The sequence below is a fragment of the Saccostrea echinata genome, unplaced genomic scaffold, assembly GCF_033153115.1.
Source record: "Saccostrea echinata isolate AGI-Se365-2 ecotype Australia unplaced genomic scaffold, CSIRO_AGI_Sech_v1 ptg000004l, whole genome shotgun sequence".
Classification (NCBI taxonomy): domain Eukaryota; kingdom Metazoa; phylum Mollusca; class Bivalvia; order Ostreida; family Ostreidae; genus Saccostrea; species Saccostrea echinata.
This window is the reverse complement of record NW_026889753.1, coordinates 11,171,073-11,187,380: the sequence shown is the minus strand read 5'-3', so window position 1 is coordinate 11,187,380 and position 16,308 is coordinate 11,171,073. Positions and strand designations below refer to the sequence as shown.

General features: G+C 33.3%; 2 protein-coding genes across 5 annotated transcripts in view; one reads left to right on the top strand and one right to left on the bottom strand.

Moving 5' to 3' along the window:
- Positions 1–488: 488 nt before the first annotated feature.
- On the bottom strand, positions 489–5,808 carry LOC133179328 (uncharacterized). Its single transcript, XM_061314109.1, has 4 exons — positions 5,685–5,808; positions 5,363–5,410; positions 880–1,116; positions 489–712 (listed from the first exon to the last, which is right to left on the bottom strand). Exons 1-4 carry the CDS (start codon positions 5,806–5,808, stop codon positions 540–542), a joined length of 582 nt encoding a protein of 193 aa, XP_061170093.1. The 3' UTR covers positions 489–539.
- Positions 5,809–10,304: 4,496 nt separating this feature from the next.
- LOC133179167 (myosin-IIIb-like) overlaps positions 10,305–16,308 on the top strand; it is a 56,773-nt gene continuing 50,769 nt past the window's right edge. For all 4 annotated transcript variants that reach the window (XM_061313950.1, XM_061313951.1, XM_061313947.1 and 1 more), the window contains exons 1-3: positions 10,305–10,448; positions 10,890–11,065; positions 15,384–15,588. In XM_061313950.1, the coding sequence (XP_061169934.1) occupies positions 10,310–10,448; positions 10,890–11,065; positions 15,384–15,588 (520 nt within the window). In that variant the 5' untranslated portion in view covers positions 10,305–10,309. The remainder of the gene's footprint in view (positions 10,449–10,889; positions 11,066–15,383; positions 15,589–16,308) is intronic.

Below are 16,308 nucleotides of genomic sequence, written 5' to 3'. Positions count from 1 at the left end.
TACAATCAATCATTTAATTTGTACCTCTCATCTTTCACTCATTGTCAACACCTGTCATTTTAACTCATTCTTCAATTTCTCTTAAGCACTGCTGTCCAGTTTTACTGGACAGTTCGGAGGCTGGGTGTACTACCGGCCACGTCCTACTCGTTCTCGTTAATTCTTTAAGTTTACTGAACAATTTGGAGATAATGGCCATATCCAACTGGTTACTGTTTTAGTCATACTGCATAATTTTTCATTGATAAACAGTAAATGTCACAAAAACACCACCCTGGAGCCTTAAACCATTATCTATGTTCCTCGAGTCTCCACCTTTCTCTCCAAATTCTGCTAGCCCTGTCTGAGGTTATTTTTCTCTTCAGTTCGTTTCAAAAGGTTCTGAAATTCATTCTGGTAGTCGGAATTAAAACGAATTGTCAGACATAATTATGTAAAGTGTTACAAAGCATATAGAAAAAAACAACAATTCGTATAACTATGCATCATATATAATTTGTAGATTTCTGTGGAACTCATATCACTGACATCCTTGTACATCAGTTATCTTCTGTTTTGCTACCTCCTGCCAGACAAATCAACACGAATAGTATAGCAAGAATAGTCAATACAAGCGCAATTGGCGACACCGGAACTAGAATGTTGAAGACGAGCCTCCAGGTTATATAGCCATGATAGTCAGCACAGCTGGATTCTACTGTTCCCTCAGTTACTAAATAAAAAAAGATTTTTTTCAGAATATAGTTCACATGCTTCAAAGTTCAAAGGTCATTTATATAGTTTTTGACAGTCAATATTCGAAGATATAGTAAAGACTTAAATTTAGTTACAAAAATATCTAATTCAGTATCTAATTTTATGTCTTTTATTTTTATCAACCTTTCAGTTGGAGGCCACTTAGAGTCAATGAAAAGATGTAGAGGATTGCTGTAAGAGAGTACGTCACGAAGGCATACTGAAAAGTGGGAAGTCCCGATCGGAAGAGAGGGTATTCGTGTGCACGCCCAATGGTATAGAATATCATGACGCCCTCAATCATAGAAATGACGCCTTGAGCCAACATCAAGGTGGAATATATTGCGCCATTGTAGGGGCAACTAGTGGCTAGCTGTCCTCCTGCAAAAATAAAAGATTGAGATGAAAAATGACTACATTCCGACTAGACAAATGAAAGAAACAACATCAGTGATCGATGGAATTATGAAAATTGTATACCAGTATTTAATATATCAGAAGTGCTTGGAATTTTCTACAACTCAGCATCTTAAGGAAAATTTACTATAGTAATATTTACGACGTTCATCTGTTTAAAGAAAAGTGATGCTTTGAACTATCATCAAATAATATGGATAAGATTATCAGAGAGAGAGAGAATTTGTTAGTCCCCAAAGAAGGACATCAGACAGAGCAACACTGAATAAAAAGAGATTCCCTTTGTTCATGACTAACCAATTTGAGCAAAAAAAAAACAAAAAACAAAAAACAAAAAACAACAGCATGTTGGATGGATCGGCTTGGTAGAATAATTATGCAGGTTCATCTTTGAGTTGAATAAAACCTTTGGAATCTGTGAATCAAAGGGTGTTGGAGCGGATCAAAAATCTAATTTTAATTAGATTGTGTGAAGGCAGAAAAGGCTTCATGATGAATTTGGCACATAAGAGATGCCAAAGAGTAGAAGCCGCACAACACGCAGTGAGGAGACCCACCACCTGTAAGATGCGGGTTTTTAAAGGGTCCAGTAACAGTTGAAAAACATCTGATGACGTTAATGGCAGAACGTACCATCCAGCAGTAGTCAGAGAGCAGTGAAGAACAACACAGAGTCCAGATTAGGAACTTTATACCAGACGTCAGAAGCAGGTAACCAGACTATTAAATAGCAGAGCCCTATCATCTGCAAGTTATCAACGATTTCCTGGGTAACCAGTGACTTCCAGGAATAGACTGAATAGCAACTTTGGAAAATCAGGGAGGATGGAGAGACAGACGGCAGGCGGACACAGACTGGTATAGCGTGCATTGGGTCTGCAACCCCATGTACAGTCTTCTTGATAAGACACCTTATCAAGCTATGAAGCCCTAAGGAAAGGAACACCCGAAGAGTCTTCGGAGAAGGGGTGAGGATGAAAGACTCATCTTTATTGATTTATCGGCATCAACAAAGGACGACCGAACACGAAATTACTTCACACAACCCTTACCGGTGAGTCACTGAAAGTAAGATGCAGATGCAGGAATGTTTGCAAAACCCTCTGAGTCCTAAAGACCCACATGCCATCATAGTGTAAGTCAGTCGCAGCCCACAGGACAAAGCTTGCTTAAATCTGGTGAGGAGCCATGTCACAGCACTAAGAATCAATCTCAGCTTCGGACTCAGATTGTGGCAGTGTTTTGATCCATGGCGACCTACAGACTGAAAACGAGCCTGAGAAAGCCAGGGCAGAACATAATAATATACTGGCCAGCATGGACTATGACAAGTGTGCCCAGGTATTGACCTTATTACTATACGCAATACAGGAATGCATGGTATTTTTAAAAGGAAGCTGAGGTCACTCACCACCATCTTATTTAATCTCAACCAAGAGAGAATCGGTACAAAGGTGAAGGAAAAGCGACCTCAGCAGCAACAGCTTAAATACAATAGATAGATAGATTGTTTGTTTGTAGATTACATCACTCATATCAGTCGCCACCATATGCCAGAGAATGTAGTCAAATTTACACCTTTATTCGGTACTCAGGCTTTTGAAGTTTCAATATCTTGCCAACCCAGGGCCTCGGTTTTCAAGGTCTGATCCGAAAGACCCGCAAATTTCATTTCAAAGTGCTGAGCTCTTGGCGAAGGAACAGCTCTCTATTTCTTATCGACTTCGGTTTGTCGCGGCCGAGGCGCAAACCTTCCGATCACGGAGCGAGTGCTCTTCCGACTGAACTTCCGTGATGGTCCAGATTAAATACAATAGACGAGAAAGCGAGATAAACGCTGAGCTGAGATGAAGGAACTATCGAGAAACCACCGAAAGCAACTGTTGAGGAGAAAACAGATATTAGAAAACTGCAGAATATGTTTATGGAAAACATCAAGAGACAAAGCGCTGTGCTACAAGGAGAACAAGGAGAGCAAAGAAACAGAAGCACAGAAAGAAGGCTGGAGGAGGTGAAAAAGGCATGATCTGGATTGGCACCAAGGCCAAGCGCCAACCCATGCAAGGTGTACAAGAAATGCCTTGTTGTACCAGTTTATCAAAACGATTTGGAGGAAAACTAGTACCAACATGGTGGATGAGAGAAAAAGGATGCTTACTTCCTAGAGAAGAAGATTCAAAGAGCATCAGCCAGTTTGGAACCATCTCACTACAGGGTTTGGAAGGGAAGAGTTTCTTTTCGGCTCAGCAAAGAGCATGACAATGTACATGACTGCCATCTACCTCCATTAAAAAATGTGATATTCCGGGGTTTCCCGGTTGTTTTACTCAGCCGATACGCTGAGGGATGGAGGAGAAAGGTGACTTGATTTGTGTGTTTAGATCTAGCGAACGCAAATCACTCTGTCTCTTCAAAGGGGGCATGCTACATTGTACATTACTAAGGTTCCATCACACACAGTTAATTTTGCAAACACCTACTATAGGTGATATTAAGTTTTTGTTTACCTTCATTGACTTGCAACTGCTCTGTTTTGCAAGATTTGATAATGGATAGTAAGAGGATGTACAGCATCACCTTTCCTGTTTTGATAGCGATTCAGTGAGGCATTTTTACCGGTATATACTGTCAAACAGAAGATTTATGGATGACTTGACAATAACCAAAACCACTGATGTGCAAGTAGATGAGTCTTAAAATCCTTTGAAGAATTATTTCCTTGGGTGAGGATAGAATTTAAACGAAGAATTCAAAAGTCATGACAATGAAGAAGAAGCTCTTTGCAGAAAGATTAACACTTAAGGTTGTAGAATGAAGTTATTCCAACTATCATCCAGAATATAGTCAAGTGCTTGGGCAAGTGGTAAGACGACACACACAAGAAGAACAAGAAGATCGTCAAAGACCACCTTCTCCAGTAGACAAGACAACAAGACTGGCCTTCCTTGATCTACCAAAATTGTGCCTTGCCCAGGTTTGTGTGGATGTTTTTATATAAAATTCCAGCATCAACAGCAAAGGCTATGGAAAAATAAGTAATTATTGATGTCTTCGTCGATGGTGGAGTCTCGGCAGTTTCATTTTCATCAGTCTGTACAACAGCATTATGAAGCGATTTTCTTTACTGATAGAATGTTAATGCTTGTAGTAAAAGGTTACAGATTGTCTATTGGTTTTGGCACTTAGGGACTCCCATGATGCAAAAGTCAGAGAGACATGGATGCAGACAAGAACAGGGCCTAACAGAATTAGCAGATTACAAACTGTGATGAGAAAGATCAACGCTTGTTTAAATACTTTCTGGATCCAAGATGGCACTCCAACAAGGACTATATACGTAGAGACAGGAGAATGTGCTTCTGGTCTTGGCAGACACATCCGAGAAAGAGAGGAAGAACACCAGACGAAGCATCAAGTTGGTATCAACAGAGATTCCCTTTATTTGTGCCAGTGACACAACCCATCAAATGACATCGATCCGCTTGGCATATGCAGACATATCTTGATTGGAAACTCATGTTCCCTTTTGTTTTGTGGCACAGTAAATACAGCGGCCAAACCTAGTGTTTTGATCTGAAGACAAGAGAACATCATTGATCTAACAATGCCACGAGAAGGTTGCTACATAGTCCATGAAGGAAGGATGAAAGTATTGAGAACAATAAAGACCAGAGAGGATGTAAGACAAACCCGGCCATTAAAGTTTGATATCATGGATTCCATCTATAATGTGTGGTAAATGACTTAAGGTTTTGGAATCCATAACAGAAACACATGTACAAAAGGGTAGTTGTCAAAAAGTTATGCGTAGAAGCCGCACAACACACAGTGTGAATTAAGACACACAAATTGAACAATGTTGACGTTATGATTTTAAAGGTTCAAAACATCTATGTCTCAGTTGGAAACCATATGTCAGTGGAGGAAATTGCTACCCAGCAACAGTCAGAAGGCAGTGAAGCGACAACACAAAGTCCAGATAATGTGTCTCTACCCAGACGTCAGAACTAGATATCCTTTTTATAGTACGCAAGAGACAGAATACCATCATCTGTAAGTTACGAGGGAAAACCAATGCATTTGAGTCAAACTTTGAAAAGTAACATATATCAAATCAAATGATTGAAATGTGAGCGGAATTCTTTGAGAATTGTTTATAAAATATAAGATGCAGTGTTGGAGTGATAATAAACATCTATAAAAATCTTACCAACAATAAGGTCAGCAAAACCAAAAACAGACATTGCCACAGCAAAGACTGCAAGTACAAGCAAACAAAATTCAAAAGAACACTTAATTAATTTTGAATTTTACATTCTTTTATTATACTCCTTGATATTTTCAAAAAGTTGATAATATAAATTTAATTTCAGTTTAATATAATTTGCTCTTTGAATAATTAGATAGTTGGAATGTTCTAGTTTCTATATTTTTTTAAATTAGAAAGTAAGGGTCCTTTGATTACAATTACATATAAATGTATACCTTACCTAATACCAAACAAAGAAGGAAACGTTGAAGACCTAACTTACCCATAACAATATGTGAGTAGTACTTTTGGCAGCAGTTGTAACATCCGACAGATATACAGAAGTTAGTACAACTGTTCTTACAAGTGTATTCTGTGTAGTAGGGGTCAGAGAAGGACACAGGCATGATGTTCGCTATATTAAAAAAAAAACACACATTTAAATTTTAATTAAACATGATGTAAATAACATTTTAAATTTTTATTGCATTAAAAGAAAACAAGTTTAATTTGGTTAAAAATTTTCTTAGAGAAGATGTGTTTGTAATTTCTTTCTTTCTTATGTTCGTTTCATTTAAATAATTCTCTTATTATACATGTAGATGTAGTTTGATAAGGAGAAAAAAAATCCTCATAATTTAATTGAAGTGTATTTTTACATACAGCAATAAATAAAGTATATGAAATTCTAATACAAAAATTAGTATAGAATATGATGTTAAACTCAGGTATTAGTATTATTTCTTTACCTTTCTATCAGTTCTCCAGGCTGGATTAAATTTCAGTGCGGTTCGCTCAAACGTTTCAAACTTCCGTTCGTGGAAAAAAGATTTCGAATCTTGACCTTCCTGTATTCAGTGACCCAGCTATTTTGCAAGTATAGAGATCCTAGATTTAATTATTTAGTGACCCCGGGATCATGAAACAGACAAGTTTAACTTAAGCCAGTCATCTGTAAAATTATAACTCATGCACTGAAACTGTTAATTTCCAGACAACAGCGGATTACTGTAATGACACAAGGTTGAGTAGTAGTTTTCATGAAAGAGTACATGTATGCCCCCCCCCCCCCAATAATTTTGCCGATATGTAGCATATTATATAAAATATAGCTACTTTATGCTTGTACCTGCCCCTCAATAATAACGTTTGATGACATTTTTTTGGCTTGTCAAGTTATTTTTGCTGGGTAGTGCCCCCCCCCCCCCCCCCCCCGAACTGAAAATGTTGGCTGTGCCCTTCCCCATTTGAATTGCTTCCTACGGGCCTGGTTTTACTTGGACTGTTTGTCTTACATACCATTTCATTATAGTATAAATACATGTATTTTGACTTTTAAAACTAGGATTTTCCGAGTTTATAAGATTTCTCTCTCTTTCTTGGCATATGAGCGAGAAGAATACAAGTCAGTTTCCTTTGAATATTCATGTACAATCTTATAAAGTCCAGCACTAGTCTAATGAAATCGGAAAGGCCCGAGGTGTTGCGAATGAACTCAGGTGAGATTTTGGTATACACGAGAGCCAAAAATAAAAACAGGTTTGTTTTTTTTCCCGACATGTGATGAATCGGGCTATTAGCAGTGAATATAAACAAAACATGGATACATCATAAGATTGTGTGTAATTTTTTCTCAAGGAAGCGGAACAAAAAAGTGTACACAATAGCAACGAAAGGTAAGTATAACCCGAACGGCCTCTGTTGTATTTGTGACCCCTCCCTATCATTTCGAAACTGTCATAAACAGCTGATAATTACATGTACAATCAAATCTTAATATTAACAAATATATTATATTGTTTATTTTTCCAATGGATGAGTGATGCTTTTAAAGTTTTAAATGAATCTTTTAATAAATGTTATGTTTCTGCTAATATACTGTGGTAGGAGATCCAATTTGTAATTGTCTATTTATTATATATACATGATGTACACACATCATTAAGCAGAAAAAAATCTTATTCTTTAATGCATAGAAAAAACCAAAAACAAACAAAAAAGTTGAGACATAACGATGAGCTAACTGTATGTGGTGGAGTAGGCCTGTCTGTGAAAATTAATAACTTCTTTCAACCGAATTTTTTTTTTTTTGAATAAAGGCTGCCTGTAACCACATCAGAATTTGCTAAACATAACATGGTGATCAAACGATTCTTGCAGATTAAAGCCTCAATATATAATTTTTGGTAGGCATTCAATTGGTTACATTATCATGTGTCGTTCAATTATTTTTTTTTTTTTATTTGAAATGAGTTAAGTTGTAGTCCTTGAAGAGGGGAGGGAGGGATCGAAGGAGGAAGAAATGTTGATTCCAAAGTAGCTTTGCTGCTTTGCTTGGATGTGGTAAATATCTTCTGACTTCTAAAAGGAGGAAATCTAGTTGCATCATTATTTAGTTCATATAAAAGAAAGATTTAGCTGAATACACAAGATAATTGAAAGTACATGTATCTGTAGAATTACAAGACTAAAACATATATTATGTCCTTATAAAGTATACAAGATGTGAGCTATATGTTCTGTGTGTCCATGCAGTTATAGTCAGTCATATATAATCAGTCATAATATCAGCTGATTTTTTTTTTTTTTCAACTTACATGTTCTTATACAAATTATTTTTTGTAAGTCGATTAAAGACATTAAACGAAAATTAACTCACTGATTTATACTAGTGTATAAGCAGAAAATAAATAAATTTAAAAAATCTAAAAAAAAATCTAATAATTTTTTTTAAAAAAAAATCACTATTGATTTTTAAGCTTTGACTGTAAGCTACTCTGTTTTAAAATTGTCTTCTTGTGCAATTGAATATCTAAAGAATGAATAACTTGAATATTTTTATCTTTGGTCAGCTACATCTGTTTTATTGATATGCAATAATGTCTTATCAGGGTAGTGCTTGAAAAATACCAAGAATAATAAAATGTGCATGACTGCAAGATAAATTGGAATAAAAATCAATATTAGGCCCCCACACCTGGATATAGATAAAACTATAAAGCTAAGGCGCTCAGCTTAAGGGAGAAATGTACTTATTTTCTGGGTGTGTTTGATGGCAGCTATTGATTTTATACAGGTGTAGTATATCAACTTTCATTTATTTGGACACATAATGGTCACTACTGTGATGTATTGGCAATCAGTTTAGAAAATTTGAGACTTTTGTGCATAATTGTTACTTCTTGACCAGCATGTTTTATGGGAAGTCAAAGAATGAGCTATAATATTTGATGTTTGATGATTACATAATAGTTCTACTTGCATATAAGATGTACCAGTTTACCCTTGATTCTTATGAGGGGGGCCTGGCGTTATCTTGTGTGAAGGTAATTATCCCAGGTGTATTGAGATGTATGAAATATTAAAAGACCCAATTAACTTTCTTTTATTGGGGAATTCTGTATATAGTACATATAGTGTTATCTGCTTTCTTTAAGTCCTTACTAGGTTTTGTTTACTAGATATTAAAGAGTGTACGGGTGACTTGTATGCAATAGATAAAATTTAGATTTTTTTTTTTAGAAATTATTTCAAATTTCATGACAAAACAATTAAATTGTTTTATTAAAGCTCACATTCTGCATTATAAATTATTTAAGCAGCATGTTGGAATCTGTCATTAAGAACACTTCAAAACATGACTAGATGGCAGTTAAAAAATCTGAACATAAATAAATAGCAAATTAATAGCAATTAACAAATCTGAACATAAATAAATAGAAAATGAACATAACAGATTAAAAAAAATATAGATGAATGAATAAGAATATTTAGCCTTGACACAAAAAAAAATGCATGGTGACATTTCTTGATTTTTATTTCCCTTTTATCAGAATTGTCATATGGGCATTTGGGGGGTCATTTGAAAAAAAAAAAAGAAATTAGTTCATGAAATATTGATGAAGAACATTAATAGTAATCGGTGATATCTTAATTAATATGCAAAAAAGTGAAATTTCATTGATAATTTATTTAATATTCTTTTAAATTTATACATGTGTATAAAAGCTAGGATGTGAGTTTCCATGCCTTACAGTATTTCTTAAGTCTTCAGCTCATTGATAATCTTTATGCTTGCTTCAAATATCCTTGCTAAGGGACACTGGAGATTTGTCAAGTTTACATTGTGGGTGTACACATCTTTTTGTGTACGTTTTATATTAACCTTTTGAGATTTTTAAATCCCCTGAAGGTCTAGAGACTTTTACCTAATGGCAGGTTGCTGACTCCTTATTTACATCTTTTGAAATCAAATTTCTGATAAAGATTTAATTTTCTTTGAAATATGGGTCTCAAGGCTAGAAATTATAATTTCAAAGAAGATAAAATACTGTATATATAGTGCACATTCAAAGAGGGGAAACAACTTTGGAATGTAAGTTAGAGGAAATGATTCAAATGATTAATTTCAAGTTGAATTTTAGGGTCAGTAAGCCATATGATACATGTAGAATTTCAAAAAAAAATTATGTGGTAGATATAAATATTAACTGTAAACATGGAAATTTATACATGGGAATATAATTTATGCTGCATGTGCATTTTTTGTTGCATTCTAAATTTATCTGTCTTTACCTCATTGAAGTATTTCATGAAAGAGGGATTTTTATGATGACAAGATATGTTGATCAGCTCATTATGAGGTAGAAATACATGTATATATAAAAGTTGTTTAAGATATCTTCTTGTAAATTATCATAAGTAATGAGATAAAATTGATTACTCAGAGCATTCTCTTCTTTCCTTCTGAGAATCTAACAAGAAATTGATGTAAATCAGAAAGACAGAGTGAAGCATAAAATATGGGTGTGTGAAGTCTGATAATGCCTATCTAAGCTAATCGGGGAGATACTGCCCTCTGACTCAGCCAATGTTTTCTCTTTCAGAGCTGACCAGTAGTGTGTGGTCATGCTGTCCATTCTAGACCAGTACAGCCAAGTGATCAAATTTTCGGAGCTTCCTGACCCCAGGACATCATGGGAGCTACAGAGATTGATAGGGGAGGGAACCTATGGAGAAATCCATCAAGCCATACACAAGGAGTCTGGTGAGTACTGTTGTACTCAACTAAGAGAACCCTGATTAATGTTAACAAGGATGTCAGTTGGTGCTTATGTGATGTAGCAAATGGTTAAAATTTCAAGTTTGTAATTCTACTTAATTTGTAAGTGATCAAAGCATATACAGAGGAAAAGAATTCTTTTGAACATTGATATTACTTAACTAAAGAACGTATTACTTAGCTTATAGCTAATATATTGGTTTTATGAAATATATGAGTTTGGACAAATGACTATAAAGTTTTGTTTTTTTTTTCAAGATGAATAGATTGTATTTAAATGGAAATGCCTAGAGATGATCACATCAAATGTTTAATCAGAGACATTTATGCACAATATTAAAACATATTTTGGAAATTAAAAGGAACAGAGTTGAGGTATTAAATTTTAACAAACAATAAAACAAAGCTACATTTCCTGGTTTTTAGGGGAAGTGGTGGCCATGAAGGTGTTAGAGTCCATACATGAGATGATAGAGGAAATTGAGGAGGAGTATCAAGTCCTCCGTGACCTAGGGAACCACCCCAACATACCACGCTTCTACGGCATCTACCTCAAACCGCCCACAAATGGAATCGACGCAGAGGTCTGGATGGCAATGGAGGTCAGTGTGTAGGGATAAAAAACATGTTACAAGGTGTTTCTGCATAGTGAAGGCTGAATGCTTTGCTAAATGTCTGTTTGTCTCTCTGTTTTTATTGAAGTGTACCAGTACTTTTAATATGACCTTTTTTTACATATTTGACAAAATATGTACTTTCAATTGACAAAAATAATTGATGCACAAGTTTGTTCTAGAGAAGTTTGTCAAAGATATTTTATTTATGCTTAATATATAAAATGAACAAAATTCTGGATAACTTTGCACATTATGCTTTAATGATTGAATAATTAAGAGGCAGTCCACCGAAAAACCAGGCAATGGGTGGCACATCGCATGTCATGGATTTTAATTATTTTTTGCATGTAGACTTATTAAAGCAAGTGTTTACACATGACAACATTAAAAAAATTTTAGTGCTCCTCTAGTCCTATTTTTGGTAAATGCTTAATTTTAAGTGCAAAAAGGTCAACATAAGGGTAAAAAAAATTACTACGTTTTTATTTTGTTTTATATGTAACAGATACTAAAAAGCTAGATGTGTCGATGAATATTATTTATAGAATAGACTCTTATCTTTTATTTTATTAATGAATAAGACTCCAATTTATACTTCTTTAGAAAAAAATTATATGGTCCAAATTTGAGTTAAGCAAGTAACTTTTTGAATTCAGTATCCAATTTTCATTACGTTATAAAACCCAATACATTACAAGGACAGATTTTTTTTCTTATGTTATTATGAATACAAAGTACAAACTTTTGAATCACTCAATAAAATCAGTGGGAACAGGTATATTGAAAGAAATAAAAGGAGTCAAATTTACCTTTTTTTTTTTTTTTTTTTTTTTTTTTTTTTATAATTTTCCCAAATGAAACCGATCCCGACCGGAATTATATAAAGAAAAAAATACTATAATTGTAATGTTAAATTTGGCTCTTTTGTTGTAATATGAGTAAAAACTTACTTGATTTATTTTTTTAACATGTTATATAGGTGGCAGGTGCCTTTAGTTTGATAAATTTGTTAATTTTGCATTATTTTCGATCGGATCGGGATCGGTTTTTACTGTAAATTTAGAAACATTTCCTAAATTTGGCTCTTCATTTTAATTTATCAGAAAAATATGCTTGTCTTTTATTTCTTATCAGTCAGTTAACTGTTTTAAAATGAGTGTAACCATAGATTCAAATTTATATATTATTTAAATTACTAATGTCTTTTACGTACATGAAGAATACATGTAAAACATCTGATTGAATTCTTAATAGATACTCGGTATTTAAAAAAAAGTATTTGTACATGCATTATGCAACAAATGAGAGCAAGCAGCTTTCTAGCTTTATTATTTATCTTATTTCCAAGTAAAATTTCTTTTTTATTTCCTCAGGAATTAAAGAGTAAATTCTATCAGTGGCGAAATTAAACTTGCCTAAATACAGGAAATATTTTTATGTGTACAGTCTCGACTTTATCCAAGTTTTTTCTTACCTGTCATCTGTAAAGCCTTTTCCTCTTTTACAAAATTTGATTTTATATAAATAAGAAAATAAGTTCTTTCATATATAGTATCATTATTCAAGAGCCGATAAATCGCAAGCAAAAAGCAGGGGGGGGGGGGGGGGGGGTTCATGACATCATTATTTTTTAAAATTGGTTTCATGAACGTGAAAACATTTTAGAATTGGCCAACATAGTCACATGTTTAAACTCCATATTAAATGTGAGTGTGTGATTGTTTCAATCGCCAAATTAAAAAAATAAATAAGTAAAATTAAAAAAAAAAACGAAATGTTTCACTAAACCATCTTCCGTTTTAGAGCCAAATTATAGTGGGGAGTTCAGCAGTAGTTTAACTCAATAAATATATTTTTATAACTTATTTTTCAGTTTTTTTTTTTTCATTTTTAATCGTACTTCGGATTGTTTATTTTGATTTGACTGCATAGATAAATATATTTAAGTTTTTACAACTATCATGAAGTAAACATCTCAACTTCGTTGAATTAAGTGTTGCGTAAATCTAAAACATTCATCATTGATTCCCAATTTTATAAGAAATGTTCATGATAAACACTTCATTAATTATTTTTACGCATTTCCTAGTAAATCAGTTAAAAAAAAATAGTTCTCAGACATGTATAAAATTACTTATCAAAACGTCATCTAGCTGAGACGCCGCCCATGTATAAAATACATTTTGATATTAAAATATTATTTAACATTTAGAATAATGCACTCTGAAGAGTAATTAAACAGAAAAAGAGAAATCATTTTTTAAAAATCTTTTTCTTTATACTTTTACGCAAAGAATTTACAAACTTCTCTGGAAACTTGTAACTATTTCATTGTGACGCAATATTAGTCAGGTATATGACGTCACTGATACATCAATGGAAACGTGGATTCAACCTGAATAATAGAGCCAATTTTAATCTAAATATTACGTCTGGAGGCGAAAATGAATTATATTTTGAAAATAAATTATTTATTTTTTTGCTTAATTATTTTCTTTAGTGTATCGATTCTAAATATTTCACTAGGATTCCGATAAAAAGGTGTTGAGCAGATTTACCGATGCCACGGGAGATAACTCTTGCATCGCAAAATTTCATAAAAACGTCCTTATATTTTGCCAGAAAACTACTATCAAAAGTGTTTTTCCCACCGATTTTATTTTTTAAACAAAAAATTGAAATATTTCTAGATTTAGTTAAGTGTGAATTATAGTCCTGTGAAAAATGTATTAGAAATTACAGTTCTTTGTTTCTGACCTACATTCAATGGTTTATATAGGGGCATTCAAAAACACAAAACACAAGGATATTTTACTAAATAAGCAATTATCAAACAAATCTTCAATTACATTATTCCTTTTAGGCTACATTGTTATTGTTTTTAATAAAATATCAAATATTCCTGACATTCGATGTGCCGCCTATTAATACAATACTGCCTGGTTTTTCGGTGGACTGCCTCTTAATACAAAGGAAACTATTGGATGGATGCAGTGTATTGGATAATTATCTTTTCTCAGACCCTTTCTTTACTTATCTCAGTTGTAACACATTGGTTGCTAGATCAATGTTATTTTTATACTACATGTCATCCCCTCTGTGTAAAATCTATGTGTAAAGACTAAAAAAAGGTAAAACCTACAGATTGATCACTTCACATTGTACAGTACAGTGAACAGATACTCTACAGGCAAAACAGAGACCTTAGTGAAGTATTCTATTTGTGCTGTATTCTGTTTTAAAAATATATTTTATAACATTCAGACAGGTAATAAAACATATTTCGTTTGGACTTTTCTGTAAAGGTCACTGTAGACATGTAATAAAAACAAAATGAGAGAGAGAGAGAAACAAGCAATAATAATATAAGGAGAAAAAGAGACGTTAACATATGATAGAAACAATGAAATGTACGTATGAGATCTAAGGTACCAAGTTAAGATGCATTTACACACACAAACATATATAAAAGGATAAGTAACATGAATATTCTGCTACATTGGATGCTATATGAGAAAAATGTGATAGTCCTTCATCATTTCAAGCCATTCAAATTTTTAATGTTTAGCAATATATAGATGTATGACTTAATTAATTGGCAGTAAATATGACAACGCACTAAGTCACGAATAGATTTACTGGATATGCCAAAATTTATGAACCCTGATTATTTATTAAATTATTCTGTATATTACAAACAAGATTTCGATTTGTATTGAACAATGACAAGCTTACAAATTAAGAGAAAAATTTCATTAATATAAGTCTTTGTATGGACACATGATTAAATATACCAATATGAAAAAAATAGAATAGCTCTATAAGGCTAGCAAATGTAAATAAAACTGTTAAAAATTCAAATTATTATGAAGGTTCAATGAAAAATTGATTGATCATGTTTAATTTGACTGATTATGCAGAAATTCAAAATTTTCAGTACATGTATAATATAATGATTCATTATTTTTTCTGTTCAGTTCTAAATGCAAAAATCAGGCTTATATATACATTCCTACCATAGAAGTAGAAGTTTTATGACTTTTTCTCTAGTTTCTTTGGGTATTGATGCAGAAAAATCAGTTGTGCATGCATACATGTATTAATTTGTCTGCATTGCCAATGCCATTAATCATTCTCTGAGGATATGCAAACCGAGGATGTCGGATCAAAATTTCACGACTGAATTGTCCCTGGATAGTGCTTTTGTGTTTTTCTTTTCATGAAATAGGGATTTAAGTTTTTAAGTGTATTAAAAAGAATAATTTTGAGGAACTTTATACTGACTGGTATGTTCTATCAACAGCTTTGTGGGCGGGGCTCTGTGACCCATTTAGCCCGGGAACTGATTGGGCAGGGCAGGTTTATGGAGGAGGACCTTATTGCCCACATTCTCAGAGAGACCCTCCAAGCATTGCATCATCTACACAAGAACCATGTGATTCATCGAGATGTCAAAGGTCACAACATTCTCATTAACGATCAAGGACAGATTAAACTAATAGATTACGGTATGTAAACCCTCTCCAGTATGTGTACAACAAACAAATTGCTATCATATACTATGTAAACTTAATTCTTTTCCCCCTCTTCAAAATGAAAGAAAAAAAGCTTAAACTTAAAGATGTTTTCTCTTCTCCTCTCACAACCACAAAAAAGTTTAAAAAAAAAAACTTCAGAGTTAATGACATATTTTATATAGTAAAACTTGTCTAATCAGGAAACCACTGGTTCCATAGAAATTGGCCAGATTAGACAACATTCTGGATAAGGCAACCATTTAAACAATGAATTTACTGAAAGGGACTTGGAGTTTGCACTGTTTTAGAGAGGATTTCACAATACACAACATCAGGATTAGACAAGTTTCACTGTATCTTTTTCCCACTTCACCTAATTTAAAATAAAATTAAAAAGTAGGAAAATTTACTGATTCTTGACTTTGCATACTCTTTTATTTTCAATTGAAATTATCAGAGATTTTTCTTCTAGGAAAATTTATGACTCTTCACCTCTTTGTAATTTTAAGAATTGTCATCAAAAGGGAATGTGTTGTTCTGTATGGACCAGTAAGATAAAATTTCCATTATGGTACCCACCACAATATTTTTAACATAAAATACTGTAGAATAGGATACAAGGACAATAATTCAGGGATGTTCAATTCCTTGAGTTTGAACCAAAATCCAACATTTATTAGGAAAAATATTTTTAGATACAATGTCCAAGTT